At 42.0% G+C, this 18,394-nt stretch overlaps 1 protein-coding gene across 1 annotated transcript in view; it reads right to left on the reverse strand.

The window, feature by feature from the left end:
- LOC138799960 (ephrin type-B receptor 5-like) overlaps positions 1-18,394 on the reverse strand; it is a 70,715-nt gene that overhangs the window by 5,398 nt on the left and 46,923 nt on the right. The window contains exons 6-12 of the mRNA XM_069981765.1: positions 15,259-15,383; positions 10,206-10,365; positions 8,754-8,871; positions 2,751-2,806; positions 1,319-1,438; positions 691-938; positions 411-584 (exon numbers count right to left, since the gene is read on the reverse strand). Of these exons, the coding sequence (XP_069837866.1) occupies positions 411-584; positions 691-938; positions 1,319-1,438; positions 2,751-2,806; positions 8,754-8,871; positions 10,206-10,365; positions 15,259-15,383 (1,001 nt within the window). The remainder of the gene's footprint in view (positions 1-410; positions 585-690; positions 939-1,318; positions 1,439-2,750; positions 2,807-8,753; positions 8,872-10,205; positions 10,366-15,258; positions 15,384-18,394) is intronic.

Below are 18,394 nucleotides of genomic sequence, written 5' to 3' on the forward strand. Positions count from 1 at the left end.
CTGGTGGGAAATGGTGGAGGCTCAATAACAAACACATTACCCTTGTAATAAGTAGAGGAGGCTTGGGATGGACATTGTACAGTAGACCTGTACCCAGCGTCCCCATCTCTTTACCGCCAATTTTAAGTGAGAAGTAAACATGCTTCAAGGGATTGGGAGGACTCTTTAATGAATGGGTCTGGTATTTCATGATATGCATAGTCTGTTTTTTTTATGTGGTGGCGAAGTAGACTACTGCCTAGGGCATTCATATTCTATGAGCCTCCAAGGGCAGGATCCCCAGAGCAAAGGGTGGAGCAAGCAAAAATTATCTAAGGGGTGGCCTACTGTGCTTCTTTGCCTATGGTCCCATTTTCTATGCAACTGGTTCTGACGATGGTCGGTGTGTTACGATATTCCAGACTCACCACCTCTAGAGGTCCACGTAGTCCGTACACCTTGCACACTAACTGTCCGTTCACCAGGATACTGCGAGCTGCAAGGTTTCTGTGGATATAACTTCTGTCTGACAGATATCGCATACCAGATGCTACACCGCGGAGCATGGAGACCATCTGTAGGGCGGAGAGACCACCCTCACACTGCTGCAATACAAGAAGGAGGAGGCACTCAGACAGCAGTCATGTCAGCCATGGGATCTGTTCACTTTCCAAAGGGAAAATTCTGTAAATCTCTTGGTCCGTCACCTACCCTGAGATATGCATCCAGTGCGCCATTCTCCATGTACTCTGTCAGGATCATGATGGGGCGGCTGCGAGTCACAGCTCCTTCCAGACGCACCACATTGGGATGGTCAAACTGTCCCATGATGCTGGCCTCGCTGAGGAAGTCCCCCCGCTCCTTGTCACTGCTCCCTGAACGTAGTGTCCGTATACACACAGATATGTCTCGCTTCCCAGGTAGACACAGGCGACCGCGGCAAAGATCACCGAAATCTCCTGTAATAGAAAATTATACATGAGCGTCATCTTCTCAGACTACTCAGAATTTCTCATAAAAGTGCAGAACTTTGTCCTTCAGAGCTGTTCTTTCTAATTTAAAGGGGTTATCCAGGATTAGAAAAAGCTATGTTCTTTAAAAACAACAGCGCCGCCCCTGTCCTCAGGTTGTGTGCGGTATTACAATTCAACTCCAGTCACTTTAACAGAACTGAGCTGCAAAACAGGAACTTTCAATAAGTGTCGGCTGTTTTGAAAGCCAGGGAGAATTATCTATAGTCACCAAAGTCACCCCTTGAATGTCACTTTCTCTGGGCCTCCTTGGACTATTTAAGAAGACGCCACTATCTCTTCCTCTCTCTTTCCCCTCTCTTCCTTACCTGATCCCGTCACTTCTTCGATCTTCACAAAGGACACATCGATTTCTCGAGCAAACTCGCGCACAGCCTCTGTGGGGTCCTCATATGTGGAGGGATCAATGTAATATTTCACTCCTAACCCTACAGTAAGATAAATAGGAGTCGTTTTTCAGACCATTATATTAATCACATATATATATATATATATATATATATATATATATATATATTTTTTTTTTTTTTTTTTTTTTTTCCTTTCACTGAGCAGCATTTATATATACAAATCTAATAAACAGTGGAGACTTCATAGCAGACCCTGCTTGTTCAGTGTCTCCCCAGGTCTTACTATAATGGTTTGCATTCTGGAAAGTGATATCTTCATACCAGGTATTCCCCGGATACTGTTAAGAGTGTGGCATTTCATGAGTTAAAGGGGTACTAAGAAAAAAGTTATGTTGTTCTATAAAAGTTATACAGATTTGTAAACTACTTCTCTTTAAAAAAAAAATCTCAAGTCCAACCTTCCAGTACTTATCAGCTACTGTATGTCCTGCAGGAAGTGGTGTATTCTTTCCAGTCTGACACAACACTCTCTGCTGCCACCTCTGTCCATGTCAGAAACTGTCCAGAGCAGCAGCAAATCCCCATAGAAAACTTCCCCGGCTCTGGACAGTTCCTGACATGGACAGAGGTGGCAGCAGAGAGCACAGTGTCAGACTGGAAAGAATACACCACTTCTTGCAGGACATACAGCAGCTGATAAGTACTGGAAGGTTTGACATTTTATAGAAGTAATTTATATATCTGTATAACTTTGTAGCACCAGTTGATTTGAAAATATATATATATATATATTATTTTCTCCAGAGTCCCCCTTTAACAGAATTATGCATACAGCTCTGAAGTACAGTACTGTCTCAAATCAAGATCACTATTAAAGGAAATACCACTATGCCTTTTTATAGTATCTCATTACGTTTCCAAACAAGGTGATGTATGTGATTTTAAAATAATTACAAATAACCCTTATTATTAATATTGAAGAGCCAACTGGACCCCGACAGTATCAGAAAGAGTCAGGCAGTCTGACCTTTAACCCTGCCCCTTCAGGCCTAAGTGCTATCACCCCAGACCACTGCATGTGACCACCAGCCAAAGGCCAGGGGGTGTCAATCAAGAGTTGTAGGCTGGTCTGCCTGACTCTTCCTGATTTCAGCAACGCCCACTTGACTCTTTAATATTAATAAAGTTTAAGTAATGAAATTTAGAGAATTTGCTGCATTAGACACAAAATCCGTGGGGCACAGTAATAAAGGAGCTGCTCTTTACACCCGTATTTTCCAGCACTGATATCTCAGCAGACTTCTAAGTTATATACAATATAAGAAGACATGACCTGTGTGTCCGCTGATCGCTGATCCCTTATATCCAGCACAGTGAATGCTGCACTCACCTCTCGAGCTGATATAGTGCTGCAGCCTGTCGGTATACGGAGTCTCTCGTCTTTTACTATAATTAGATAACACAGTAAATTAACACCAATATAAATGATAAAAAAAAATGCCGTCATACAGGTCACCTTTCTGTAATTCATAGAGAGAGTGAGTCTAAGTAGAAGATGTGTCAGTGAAGGAGGGGTTAATATTTGGTAATTTTGTAGTGTAAAAAAATTGTAAATTGTTTTTAACCCCTTAAGGACCGGGCCTAAAATGGCCTTAAGGACCGAGGCAAATTTTATGAATATGACCTGTGTCACTTTATTCATTAATAACTTCGGGATGCTTTTACCTATCTGGCTGATTCTGAGATTGTTTTCTCGTGACATATTGTACTTTACATTTTTGGTAAATTGGAGTCGATACTTTTAACGAATCTTTATGAAAAAATCCAAATTAAAGTGAAAAATTTTGAAAAATTGCATTTTTCTAACTTTAAAACTTTTCTGCTTATACAGAAAATGGTTATACCACCTAAATTATATATTAAATAGCATTAGCAACATGTCTACTTTATGTTGGCGGCATTTATTAAACTTTTTCATTTTTTTTAGACAATAGAAAGCTTAAAACATTAGCAGCAAATTTCCAAATTTTCAGTGAAATTTCAAAATCAGATATTTTTAGGGACCTGTTCAGGTTTAAAGTGTATTTGAGGGGACTGTATGTTAGAAAGCCCCACAAAGCACCCCATTTCAGAAACTGCACCCCTTTTTTAACCCTTTAGGGAAGGCACAGAAATAAAAGCTAAGTGTGTAAGAAATTAGAAAATTTTTATTTTCTGTGCAGAGATTTTATTGTAATCCAATATTTTTCATAATTATAAACTTATTACCAGAAAAATGCACCCCAATATTTATTGCCCCGTTTCTGCAGTTTATAGAAATACCCCATATGTGGCCCTATTGCGCTTTTTGACGCAACTACAAGCCTCAGATATAAAGGAGCGCCTAGTGAATTTCAACGCCTCTGTTTTATTTGGTCATTTTTGACTGTACCACTTCAGGTTGGCAGAGGCTCTGGGGTGCCAAAACATAAAAAACACCCCTAAAGGGACACCATTTAGAAAACTACACCCCTCAAGGAATGTAACAAGGGGTGCGGTGAGCATCTGGACCCCACAGGTGCTTCACAGATTTTCAGAACAGTGTGGCGTGAAAAAATAAAAAATTATTTTTTACACTAAAACGTTGTTCTAGCCTTCAATTTTTCATTTTCTTAAAGGAATAAAAGGAAAAAAAGACACAAAAAGTGTAGCGCAGTTTCTCCCGAGTACAGAAATACCCCACATGTGGACATAAAGTGCCAAGGGGGCGCAGGACGAGCCTCCAAAGGGAAGGAGCGCCAATTGGCTTTTGGAAGCTGAATTTCACTGAAAAGGATTTCAAGGGCCATGTCGCATTTACAGAGCCCTCGTGCTGCCAAGACACTAGAAACCCCCCACAAGTGACCCCATTCTGGAAACTACACCCCTCAAGGAATCTAACAAAGGGGTGCAGTGGGCATATGGTCCCCACTGGTGACGGGAACAAATGTGGAACAATGTGACGTGAAAGTGAAAATTTTCATTTTTTTCACTTTCACGGCACAAATGTGCCCGTCATCAAGGGGTCCATATCCTCACTGTACCCCTTGTTAGATTCCTTGAGGGGTGTAGTTTCCAGAATGGGGTCACTTGTGGGGGGTTTCCAGTGTTTTGGCAGCACGACAGCTCTGTAAATGCGACATGGCGTTCATCATCCATTCTAGCCAAATCCAACCTCCAAAATCCAAATGGCGCTCCTTCCCTTCGGAGGCTTGCCCTGCGCCCACATGGCGCTTTATGTCCACATGTGGGGTATTTACGGACTCGGGGGAAATTGCTCTACACATTTTGTGTGTTTTTTTCTCTTTTAACCCCTTGTGAAAATGAAAACTTCAAGGCTAAACCAACATTATAGTGTAAAAAATTTTATATTTTATTTTCACACCACATTGTTCCACATTTGTGCCCGTCACCAGTGGGGTCCATATGATCACTACACCCCTTGTTACATTGAGGGGTGTAGTTTCCATAATGGGGTCACTTGTGGGGGTTTTTAACTGTCTTGGCAACACAGGGGCTTTTTAAATGCAACTTGGCCCTTGAAATCCATTCCAGCCAAATCCAGCCTCCAAAATCCAAAAGCGCTCCTTCCCTTTGGAGGTTTACCCTGCACCCGCATGGTGCTTTATGTCCACATGTGGGGTATTTCCGTACTCAGGGGAAATTGCTCTACACATTTACTGTTTTTATTTTATCTTTTAACCCCTTGTGAAAATGAAAAAATCAAGACAAGAGCAATGATTTAGTGTAAAAATTAAAAATTTTATACACTAAATGTTGGTCTAGCCTTGATTTTTTCCATTTCCACAAAGGGTTAAAAAGAAAATTAATGCAAAACGTGTAGAGTAATTTCCCATGAGTACGAAAATACCCCACATGTGGGCATAATGTGCCATATGGGCACAGGGCAAGCCACCAAAGGGACAGAGCGCCATTTAGAGGCTGGAATGGAGGATGGAGGCCATGTCGCAATTACAAAGCTCCTGTGCTGCCAGGACAGTAGAAACCCCCCACAAGTGGCCCCATTCTGGAAGCTACACCCCATAAGGAATCTAACGAGGGGTGCAGTGAGCATATGGACCCCACTGGTGACGGGCACATGTGTAGAACATGTTCCGTGAAAATAAAAAATAATTTTTTTTTTTCATTTTCACGGCACAAATGTGCCCGTCACCAGGGGGCCATATTCCCGCTGCCCCCCTTGTTAGATTCCTTATGGGGTGTAGCTTCCAGAATGGGGTCACTTGTGGGGGGTTTCTACTGTCCTGGCCGCACAGAGGCTTTGTATTTGCATCATGGTATCCTCTAATGGGAATTGCGGCCATATCTATTTAGCTGAGGAAAAGGGACAATTCTAATTTATTTTGTGGGTATTAGGCCAATTATTAGTTTATAAGGTTGAAAATGACAGGTGTCCATCAAACTCAACCTGTGTTGATCCAGAGGAAGGCAAAAAAAAACCTTGTGAGGCAGACGACAGTAGCCTCATCACAGGGGAAAAATCCCTGGATCAACGTGACCCCTGAAATAGGAATAAGGGACAGAATTTAGATAATGTAGAACCCCAATGACGTGTGGTGCACCTTAAAGCGATCCAGTATGCCGAGGCCGGGGGGATCAGGACAGGTGGCACACTGGTAAATGGTGTCCTTCCTGATCCCCCTGTTACGCAACACTCTGCACTTCTTCTGGGGTCTCCCTTTCTCCAGTGTGGGGGACGTCACCTGGAAAATGTTTCCCTGGTGCGATACGGGGTCCTTCATATCCAGAAGCGCTGGGTCCGCTTCATGGCTGCTAAATATTAGGGCTCTATTACTACTTCTGATATGTTCGGATCGTGCCGCAAGCTACAGGGCAGCAAGGGACTGGAAGAGGGGGTTCTGGTATAAAAGTTATCCCCGTACAGGTGGTAACCTTTATCTAACAGTGGGAAGAGCAGTTCCCGGACGATCTTCCCACTAACGCCGAGGATGGGGGGGGGGGGAATCTGGGGGCTGGATTCGGGTGTCCCTTCCTTCATACACTCTAAGGCTACGTGCACACTGCGGAATGGCGAAGGATAACCCTTTGTGCATTCCGCAGCTGGCACCCACCGGCGGACTGATGCAGGCACGCGTTTCCGCTCGTGTCACACTCCATTCTATGCACGGGCGGATTCCGCCCTCTGTCCAAATAATGAACGTGTTCATTCTTTGGACGGATGACGGAATCCGCCCGTGCATAGAATGGAGTCTATGACACGGGTGGAGACGCGCACCTGCATCTGTCCGCCGGCGGGTGCCACCTGCGGAATGCACAAAGGGTTATCCTTCGCCATTGCGCAGTGTGCACGTACCCTGAATCTGTAAGTGTACCCTGAGGTACTCTCACAGAGTTTGGAGAATTTCACGCCATACCATCATCTCTTATTGGGACGGTACTGACGGGAAAGACGTGTCTATGGGGGGCAGCGTACGCTACGCTACCCCCAGACACGTCACTAGATGATGAGGATGATGAGGATGAATGGAGGAAAGAAGGATCCCCCCATTCATCCTCACTGGCTGTTTCGGTGTCGGAGGCAATAATAATGTATGCGTCTGATGCCGAAAACACCCTGGGGGCCATCTTTATACGGGGATTGGTATATGGGGTATGTAAATGTGTAGTGGTGTAGTGTAAAACTTTATTTTGTGTAATGTAGTGTTTTTTTTACATGTTTTTTTTAACATTAAGTATAAAAAAAAACCTATGCCAAAAAGGGTGTTGCTGATAAATGCCGCACATATGTGGCGGTACTTATCAGCAGACCGTGGCGGTAGGATATAGAAAAAAACACCCTACGCCAAAAAGGAGGAGTTGCTGATCGCACTTGCGTGCGATGCTGATCAGCACTCAGTGGCGGTAGGGTGCGGAGAATTAAAGAAAAAAAGAATTGGAAAAAAAAAAAAAAACATTTTCTACTTGCTGAATATCCCTGTAGCTACTGATAAGTGTATAATATACACTTATCAGCCACTAGGGGGCAGTATTTCGGAAAAAGCCGAAGACGACGAGGGATCCGAAAAAAGCCAAAGGGGACCGCCGGAAATAGCCGAAGATGACGACGCGAGAAGAGGACGCCGCAGACCCGGAAGACGCCGATCGGGACCCCGGATCAGGTGAGTATGGCCCAAATACCTGCTCTGGACCCCTCAGCTACCTAGCGATCACGGCGATCGGGACCGTGGCACCGGGCCACCATTACTTTATCAGTGCTTTATCATTATCAGTAATGGCGGTCAGTGCCGTCCTCTGACAGCACCGACCGCCATTTTTTTCTGGGTCATAGGGTCACCGATGACCCGGAAAGCTGCAGATAGCCGCTATTGGCTGATCTGAATTGATCAGCCAAAAGCAGCGATCGTCAGCACGGGGGGGTTAACCACCCCCCGTGCCGACAAGCTAAGATGGCCTGCTATACATTATAGCAGGCCATCTTCCCCGATGGCTGCATGTGTACACACAGCGATCGAGGGAAACCCGGGGGCGTACTTTTACGTCCATTTGAGTTAAGGCAAGGACTTTGGGGGCGTAAATGTACGCCTGCAGTCGTTAAGGGGTTAAGATGTATTTTTTTAATGTCAAAAATCAAATTAAAACGTCAGAAATTAGAAAATGACCTATGTTTTACATCAAGATTTTATATTAAATATTTCCCATTCATGTTATTGGGACAGGTCCTATCCATTGTTGTCTATGTCCATGAGGCTTGCTGTAAACCCTATCCCTAACTTTTGTTAAAACCAACTCAGGCAATATGGCTGCCCCCATTGCAATATACAGAAAATGAGATAAGGATTTTCCATATTTAAAAATATAAAAAGATTAAAAGAACAAAATGTGTTCAGTATTTGGCTCCAATCAGTAAAAAATGAAATAAAAAGGCAATACTTTTCTTTTAAATCTACTGAGTTCCAGTGCTTACTGGGCTCTTACTGGTCTCCACTTGCTGAGCCGATCACTGGCCATAACGTCAGAGCAGTAGGAGTGGGGGATCGGGGAGGTAAGTATTACAATTATTATTATTATTATTATTATTATTATTATTATTATTATTGTTATTACTACTACTACTAATATTATTAGCAACTTTAACCCCTTTATCATTTGTGTAGATATTCTATGCAGTATTATTTGGCCACTAGATGGCAGTACTGTGTCATTCTATGGACAATCCAGTAGAAAGGCAAATGTGTCACATATATATCACAGCCTTACTTCCTGATGATTTTCTATTTAACGTCCCTTCTGTGGAGGGTGGGGGGGCTTGATGACTGATGACCATGTCTTTTTCGAAGAACAGGTTTATATGTATGAGATATTGTAAAAAAGAACAAAACCAAAAAACAATAACCTTTTAAATAGAAGTATCAGGACCAGGAGGATGGAGAGACCAATGAAGGCCAAAGCACCAAGGCAGGACCCCACTATGAGGGGCAGCTTGTCTTGGGATAATTCTGATTTCTCCCCACCTGAAAAGTAACATATAAATACATACTGTGAAACTAGTTGCTTTCACTCCCTTATACAGAATACACACAGAAGAGGATATCTGGCTCCCCTATATCTCTATAGCACACCGTCAGAAGGAGGAGACTAGCTGCTATGATGTCTCCAGACACTGTATATACAGAAGAGAGGGTCCTGCTCCGCTATATCTCTATAGCACACCGTCAGAAGGAGGAGACTAGCTGCTATGATGTCTCCATACACTGTATACACACAAAAGAGGAGATCATGCTTCCCTATATCTCTACAGCACACCCTCAGAAGGAGGAGACTAGCTGCTATGATGTCTCCATACACTGTACACACACAGAAGAGGGGGTCCTGTTCCGCTATATCTTTATAGCACACCCTCAGAAGGAGGAGACTAGCTGCTATAATGTCTCCATACACTGTATACACAGAAGAGCATCCGGCTCCCCTATATCTCTATAGCACACCCTCAGGAGGAGACTAGCTACTACGATGTCTCAATACACTGTACACACACACAGAAGAGGATCCGGCTCCCCTATATCTCTATAGTACACCCTCAGGAGGAGGTCCTGCTCCTCCTTATCTCTACAACACACCTTTAGAAGGAGATGAAGCATAAAGGACATTATAAAGCAATACTGAGCAGTGTGAGCCATGAATTCAGTCCTGAAGCTATAACGCTCGCTACAAGCTCATGCAGTTTTTCTCTGTCTCTGTTTCTATCTTAACATAAACGTTCAGCAGTTTTTCAGAGTGAATGATGAGTCAGGGAACAGAACAGAAGCCTGATACATGGAGATAGAGGCATTTTTCTCTAATATATTCACCTGTACTCTGATTTATACAAATTTTGATGAAAGTGCGGTGTCCTTGTAACTACAGGTCTTTACAGCGTATTTGGTTCTATGTGTCAGGAAAATCTATATAAAACTATAAGAATTGGCTCAGAATGTTGGACCAGAAAACAACAGATGGTATAAGATGGAGTTTGGTTCATTCTTCCGTCGCTGGTTGTGTTGTCCCCAGGCACGGCTCATCTTTCCATATGCTGGAGGCTGTCACAGCAATTTTGTTAAATGTGCATCCTCATATACATAATATATCGCACCCTCAGCCTTGTGCTATCGCGGCTATTGTATATAATTCATACAGAGCTGATCCATGTGAGGCTGGCATTATCAGAGCTGACATGTGTACCGCTCCCAGCTGGAGACGCCACGCGCACCGAGATGGATTGGCTTTCGTTAACTGCTTTGCTTGTCTTTGAGTGGTAATGCATTATTCAGCAGAGTATAGATAACTAAAACAATGGGCTGTGACGTACCTTCTAGCAGGGTCTGGAAGTACATGTTTCCACTGTAGGCCCCGTAGCCTCGATCTGTTCTTGCTCTCACCTGGAAGGAATAGATCGCCCCTGGGTTGAGACCACCGACTGTTGCCGTGTTGGTTTCACTGGTTAGAGACAGAGACTCGCCCTCATCAGCCTGAGAGACAGAACACACGTAGATCTTTTAATATTATCAATGACATTGTAGTGAGCTCCCCCTAGTGGTGGCAGCAGGAAGAAAAAAAATAATAATAATCATAAATCCTTTCCTTTGCTTTTCATCTTGCAAAAAAGAACCAAGGCTAAAGGAAGAGTGTTGGCCCACTGGGCTCTTGGAAAGAGCTAATAAGTACTCCACCTCCTGAGTGAATACGGTGCCAACATTTGCCACCTTTGACAGAACCAAGAAGAACAGAAAAAACAGAGCAAGGGCAGACAGTGCCATAGATTGTGTAGTGGCCATGCTGGGTAACTGCAGCTCAGTTTCTATTCACTGCAATGAGAGCTTGGCTGCAGTGACCCAGCATGGCCACTACACAATGTACTGAACTGTCTGTTTCTGTCACTATATATGTCGGTCTAGAACAATCGCCAGTCAAATATTAATGAACTTCACTAATGCTGCGTTTACACGGAGCGATTTTTTACAAGTACCAATTTTTTTTTATTACTGTATAACGATCAGCGTTTAGACGGAACGATATATCGTACGGAAAGATCGTTTTGCGATTGCTTAAGCCTATCTCGCCCATAGGTTAAATCGGTGAACGACAACGGTTTACACGGAACGATCTGCAAATTTTTTACAAACGCCGATTTAAGAACATGTTGTAAGATCAAAATGAACGATTTCTCGCTGGTCGTTTGATCGTTCGCTGCGTTTACACGTACGATTATCATTCGAATTAGATCGTTATCATGCAAATTCGAACGATAATCGTTCCGTGTAAACGCAGCATTAGGATAAACCATCACTGAAAAGTCCCAGTAAACCCCTTTAATGTTCAATAAGGGTTTTTTCCATAAAGAAGCTTAATTTTGGTAGTGTTAAAAAATGTATATGTATGATATTGATGTAACCTCCACAAAAAAAGCTAAAAGTCAAAGTGAAATTGCTTTTTTTTTTTTTTTTAATGATCGGGGGATAATGGATCAAACAAATATTAGAATTATATGTATTTATGTAATTTATATTAATCCCAAAATGCAAAAATTCCTCTCATCTTTCTTAAAACAAGCCCTCTAATTATGTTTTTTGTGAATGTTGCGACATCCATCATTTTGCGGTTTTGCCGCCCGTCAGTGCAAAGAAACAACTAAAAAATAACGCCCGCTATTTGCATAAGGCGTCCGAAAATAATTGTCATAATTGGCATATATATATATATTTTTTTTTTTATAGAAAAAGTGGCCGCCTTTTCTATTTTTTGAATGTTCTGTCGGGTCTTTTGGTCAGTATTTTTTCAACCAAAATCAAGAGTGGAAATGAGTGGAAAGAACAAAAGGATAATGGAAAGATTTTTAAAAAATTCTGTGCTTTCAACCCACTCCTAGTTTTGGTTTAAAATAGACTGACCAAAAGACTGACGGAAATACTGTGTGAACATAGCCACAGAGTCAAAGTAACATTTAAAGGGGTTGTCCAACAAAAATCTTTTTCTTTCAAATCAACTGATGTCAGAAAGTTCTATAGATTTGTAATTTAATTCTATTAAAAAATCTCAAGTCTTCCCATACTTATTAGCTACTGTATGTCCTGCAGGAAATTTTTTATTTTCAGTCTGACACAGTGCGCTCTGCTGACATCTCTGGCCGAGACAGGAACTGTCCAGAGCAGGAGAGATTTTCTATGGGGATTCATAGAAAACCGAGACAAAGTTCCTGTCTCGGCCGGAGATGTCAGCAGAGAGCACCGTGTCAGACTGAACATAAAACAACACTTCCTGCAGGACATATAGTAGTTTATAAGTATGGGAAGAGATCAGATTTTTTAATTTTAGTAAATTACAAATCTGTATAACTTTCTGATATCAGTTGATTTGAAAAAAAAAAAAAAAAAAAAAGGATTTTCGCTGGACAACCCCTTTAATCATGCCTGGTGGGTAACAAAAAAAAAATTCTAAATATTTATTTTATTGATTTTATTATTTTATTTATTTTTAAATAACGGTTGTTCATTTATATTTGCTCAATTGCTAAATTTTACAACTTTATTGTAAAAAAAACCCAAACAAATCTACTAAGTGATGGGTTTTAGATTACAACAAATGGACATCAACACTTTATATGCTCTTTTTATAATAAACCTTGCCTTCACCCCTTTGGTCCAGTCTTTTTAGTCTGACCCTTGGCCGTTAAGATTCAGGCCTGACACATCTCCATAGTGTTGGGGCCTATGACTACTGAAAGTTGTTGCTTAGCGCTTGTGAACTAGATAGGAGGGTAATTGTCCGTGTAATTGGTCGTAAGTGATTATTCTATCCTGGAATACATCCAACATGGTTCTTCCCACAAGCTGCTGCACTGTCCTACTTGACAACAGCCATCACACTCGTATTCTTCTCCAACTGTTATCTATAGTTATGTAAAACTGTAATATATGTACAATAATAATACAGTGTGATATCTGCCTGACATAAAACAACCAATATATTCCATATTAGATTTCCAATATTTAAAAGACAAGGCACATTGTAATTCCTAGCTCTTGCTGTATCATCACCTTCCTGCAGGTGTCACTGTTGTCCACTTTGTAAAGTTTATTTCTTTATTTTTTTTTTAACACTGTCAGTATAAGTCTGACACCTCCAATTGGACTTAAATTGGATTTAAAATGCAAAACTCAGCAGCGAGCCGCATCGCTCCATGAATGTTTCATTATTCTGTTACTTTGTATGGTTCATAATATTGTCCTTTAATACGGTTTTAATGAATTTCACTTCTAATTTCATCTCTGCCCCAAAAATATACTGTGTGAGAGTGCTAAGAGTTCTGTGCACTATAAGAAGGCACAGGCTGAAAAAACCTTTGTGTTTAGTGCCACCTAGTGGGGAAAATGGGATGGGAATAAAATGTACATATATCCTCTGCAACCTGCAAACAATATGAGAGTTAATCAGTATAAAAACTAGAGAAGGGACGAGAGGAAGCACAACTGCAGGGTGTGACACAACCACCGCCCATTGCCCAATGTCCGCGTTCTGAGACCATGACAAGAAAATACGTTTTTGCTATCTATCAATCTATCTATCTATCTCCTATCTATCTATCTATCTATCTATCTATCTCCTATCTATCTATCTATCTATCTCCTATCTATCTATCTATCAATCTATCTATCTATCTATCTATCTCCTATCTATCTATCTATCTATCTATCTATCTATCTATCTATCTATCTATCTCCTATCTATCTATCTATCTCCTATCTATCTATCTATCTTCTATCTATCTATCTATCTATCTATCTCCTATCTATCTATCTATCTCCTATCTATCTACCTATCTATCTATCTATCTATCTATCTATCTATCTATCTACCTATCTATCTATCTATCTATCTATCTATCTATCTCCTATCTATCTATTATCTATCTATCTATCTATCTATCTATCTCCTATCTATCTATCTATCTATCTATCTATCTATCTATCTATCTATCTATCTCCTATCTATCTATCTATCTATCTATCTATCTATCTATCTATCTCCTATCTATCTATCTCCTATCTGTCTATCTATCTATCTATCTATCTATCTATCTATCTATCTATCTATCTCCTATCTATCTATCTATCTATCTATCTCCTATCTATCTATCTATCTATCTATCTATCTATCTATCTACCTATCTATCTATCTATCTATCTATCTATCTATCTATCTATCTATCTATCTATCTATCTACCTATCTATCTATCTATCTATCTATCTATCTACCTATCTATCTATCTATCTATCTATCTATCTATCTATCTATCTATCTATCATCTATCTATCTATCTATCTATCTATCTATCTCCTATCTATCTATCTATCTATCTTCTATCTATGTATCTATCTATCTATCTATCTATCTATCTATCTATCTATCTCCTATCTATCTATCTATCTATCTATCTATCTCCTATCTATCTATCTATCTATCTATCTATCTATCTCCTATCTATCTATCTATCTATCTATCTATCTATCTATCTATCTATCTATCTCCTATCTATTATCTATCTATCTATCTATCTATCTATCTCCTATCTATCTATCTATCTATCTATCTATCTATCTATCTATTATCTATCTATCTATCTATCTATCTATCTATCTATCTATCTCCTATCTATCTATCTATCTATCTATCTATCTATCTCCTATCTATCTATCTATCTATCTATCTTCTATCTATCTATCTATCTATCTATCTATCTATCATCTATCTATCTCCTATCTATCTATCTATCTATCTATCTATCTATCTATCTATCTATCTATCTATCTATCTTTTCTCTCTGTCTCCCCCTCCTCTCTTCCAAGATGGCTGATGTGAACAAGTCCCTATCTGCAACTTTATGTCACGAGATTCTTCAGCACCTTGACCTCACATTTACCCTCCCAGCATTACAAAATTGCTACAAATTGCAGATTAAACCAGCCACAGAATTACTTACATCGGCCATCTCAGAAGGGAGAGGGGAGGAGGGGGAGACAGAGAGAAAGGCTCACACACAGATTTTTGTGTCTTCAGCAGAAAGCAGCAGCTGAAAACTGGGGGAAGGAGACTGAATAGATAATAACAAGTATGGAAGGAATTCTTAGTCTTGTCTTGAGCAGCAACATATCAAAAGTTATGTTTGAGCGGAATAACCTATAGGCGTACAGCAGACACATTGCTCTGCCCTTGCTAATTTGCCCTGTGCAGTCCTTCTTCCCTGCAGTAATATTAATGTGAATACAGATGTCACTAGATGTTGGTTTGTATGTTACCATGTGTGAGCGGCAGTCACACTGGATCGGCTGTCACACAGGAGTGTCAGTCATACAGGAGCAGGTACCTTCTCTCGGTAACGCAGCTGATAATCCAAAATCTTGCCGTTTGGCTGTTCTGGTTCTGGCCAGGTTAAGGTGATGCTCTGCATGGAGCGGCTGACCTGGTGAATGATGGGCACGGCAGACGGGACTGGAATGGAGATCAGACATACATAAGTAGAGATGAGGGAGAGAACTATGGATGGTAGTATAGGTGATGGTGGTGGTGATGGGGGAGTGTTGGTGATGTTAATCAGGGAGTGTTGATGATGATGATGTTGGTGATGTTAATAGGGGAGTGTTGGTCATGTTGGTGATGTTAGTTATGATGGTGATGTTGGTGATGGGGGAGTGTTGGTGGTGTTGATGGGGGAGTGTTAGTGATGTTGGTGATGTCAGTAGTGGTGAGGGGAGAGTGTTGGTGGTGATGTTGGTGGTGTTGATGGGGGAGTTTTGGTGATGTTGGTGCTGGTGTTGGTGATGTTGGTGCTGGTGGTGGTGATGGGGAGTGTTGGTGGTGTTGATGGGGGAGTGTTAGTGATGTTGGTCATGGTAACGGGGGAGAATTGGTGGTGTTGGTGATGTTAGTTATGTTGGTGATGGGGCAGTGTTGGTGATGTTAGTGATGGGGGAGTGTTGGTGATGTCGGTGGTAGTGATGGGGAAGTGTTGGTGCTGGTGGTGATGTTGGTGATGGGGGAGTGATGGTGGTGATGTTGGCACTGGTCGTGGTGATGGGGGAGTGTTAGTGATGATGGTGGTGTTGGTGATGATGGTAATGTTGGTGATGGGGCAGTGTTGGTGATGTTAATGGGGGAGTGTTGGTGATGTTAGCGATGATGGTGATGGGGGAGTGTTGGTGATGTTAGTGGTGTTGATGGGGGAGTGTTGATGATGGCCCTAGTGGTGGTAATAAGGGAGTGTTGGTTATGGTGGTGATGTTGGTTATAATGGTGGTGGTTATGTTGGTGGTGGTAGTGATGTTGGTGATGGTGTTGGCGATGTCGCTGGTACTGATGCGGGAGTGTTGGTGATGTTGGTAGAGGTGATGCAGGAGTGTTGGTGATGTCGTAGATGGTAATGGGGGAGTGTAGGTGATGTCGGTAATGGGGGAGTGTTGGTGTAGATGGTTAATGTCGGTGGTGGTGATTGGGAAGTGGCGGTGATGTCGGTGGTAGTGATGGGGAAGTGTTGGTGATGTTGGTGCTGGTGGTGATGTTGGTGATGGGGGAGTGTTGGTGATGTTGGTCCTGGTGGTGATGTTGGTGATGGGGGATTGTTGGTGATGTTGGTGCTGGTGATATGGGAGTAATGGTGGTGGTGATCTTGGCACTGGTGGTGGTGATGGGGGAGTGTTAGTGATCATGGTAATGTTGGTGATGGGGGAGTGTTGGTGATATTAGTGATGTTGGTGATGGGGGAGTGTTGGTACATGTGGTGATGATGTTGGTGGTGATGGTGATGTCGGTGGTGGTTGTGGGGGAGTGTTGGTGATATTAGTGATGGTGGTGATGGGGGAGTGTTGGTGATTGTGGTGATGTTGTTGGTGATGATGGTGGTGATGGTGATGTCGGTAGTGGTTGTGGGGGAGTGTTGGTGATGATAGGGGAGTGTTGGTGATATCGGTGATGGTGGGTGGTATAAGTAGAGAATATGAGAACCAACATATTATTTTTGTATATCAAAAACACACACAAAAATCATAATCCACAGAAAGTACTCCGCGCGGTGACATGTGACTGCGGGGAGGGTGACGCTTGGCCGGAGCTGTCACTTTGAATTTGGGTCACGGCATCACCGCCTCTTACGAGACCCCTCACGCATGGTACAGAGAAAGCGTCACCAAGACAGATTCAATTAGAGTGCAAGGCCTGGGGGAGAAGGAGAAAGAGACAGACTGGCAAGCAGACAGCCGAGAGAGGAAGGAGCCGCAAACATCAGGGGGTTGTTGGGACCTGTAGTTCTCCAAGAGAATGCTTCATATTCAGACTAAGGGAAATTTATCGAGGTTTCCATCACAGAACCAGTGTAGCAAAAGAGGCAAATTTTTGTGCAATAAACAGCAAAACGTTCTATGCTGGAAAACTGAGAGGTAAGCCTTAAAAATCTCCTCGGCTTCTGCTTTAGATCAGATATTCGCAGCTTACTCCTTTATGTTTGATTTGAAACCACAACTCCCAAGATGTATTGACAGAATACAATGATCCGGGCATGCTGGGGTTTGTAGTTTCATTACAACTGGAGAAGGATAGTATAACATTGAATATGTATAAGTTGGGGGACTGTGACAACCCTTCTGGGCACTGTCAGGGCTTCTATACCATAACAAAATGGAACCAGTCCCCTTATTCTCAGTCCTAACCGCAAGTGAACATAACATGGACGCAACAAGTAGGGACCGTGAAAAGAACTTCACAGTTCCGCTTGGGGGAAATTGTCACTTCTGGGGAGCAGCCATGCGTGAGTGATCAGGGCTCCCATAATCATGGAGTCAGTCACCAATAAGCAGAGGACGGCAGGAGGGGATGGAGGATGAGCCACGGCTGTCTATAACATAGGAGCCCCCATAATTAACTATAAATTACATAAAGTGAGAAAAAGAGGTGTAAAGGTCTCCAAATTCTAATATTATTGTATATGGCATTCTATCATTCTATTCATGCACCTGGTAGAACAGGATGAACAGTGATATAAGAACCACCCAGATTGCAGACAGTGTGAAACTGGTGCCAGAAAGAGCCAGAGATTTGTAATTTACTTCTATTTCCAGTCTTCTGGTACTTATCAGCTGCTTTTTGTCCTGCAGGAAGTGGTGTATTCTCTCCAGTCTGACACAGTGCTCTCTGCTGCCACCTCTGTCCATGTCAAGAACTGCCCAGAGCAGGAGAGGTTTTCTGTGGGGATTTGCTGCTGCTCTGGACAGTTCCTGACATGGACAGAGGTGGCAGCAGAGAGCACTGTGTCAGACTGGAGAGAATACATCACTTCCTCTAGCACATACATCAGCTGATAAGTACTGGAAAACTGGAGACTTTTAATAGAAGTAAATTACAAATCTCTAGCTCTTTCTGGCACCAGTTGATTTTTAAGTGGGAAAAAAATGTGAACAAGCCCTTTAATTTGTAATATGAGAAACATATAGACCCTTACAAGTTTTGCCTCT

Source organism: Dendropsophus ebraccatus, chromosome 8 (genome assembly GCF_027789765.1).
Source record: "Dendropsophus ebraccatus isolate aDenEbr1 chromosome 8, aDenEbr1.pat, whole genome shotgun sequence".
Classification (NCBI taxonomy): Eukaryota; Metazoa; Chordata; class Amphibia; order Anura; family Hylidae; genus Dendropsophus; species Dendropsophus ebraccatus.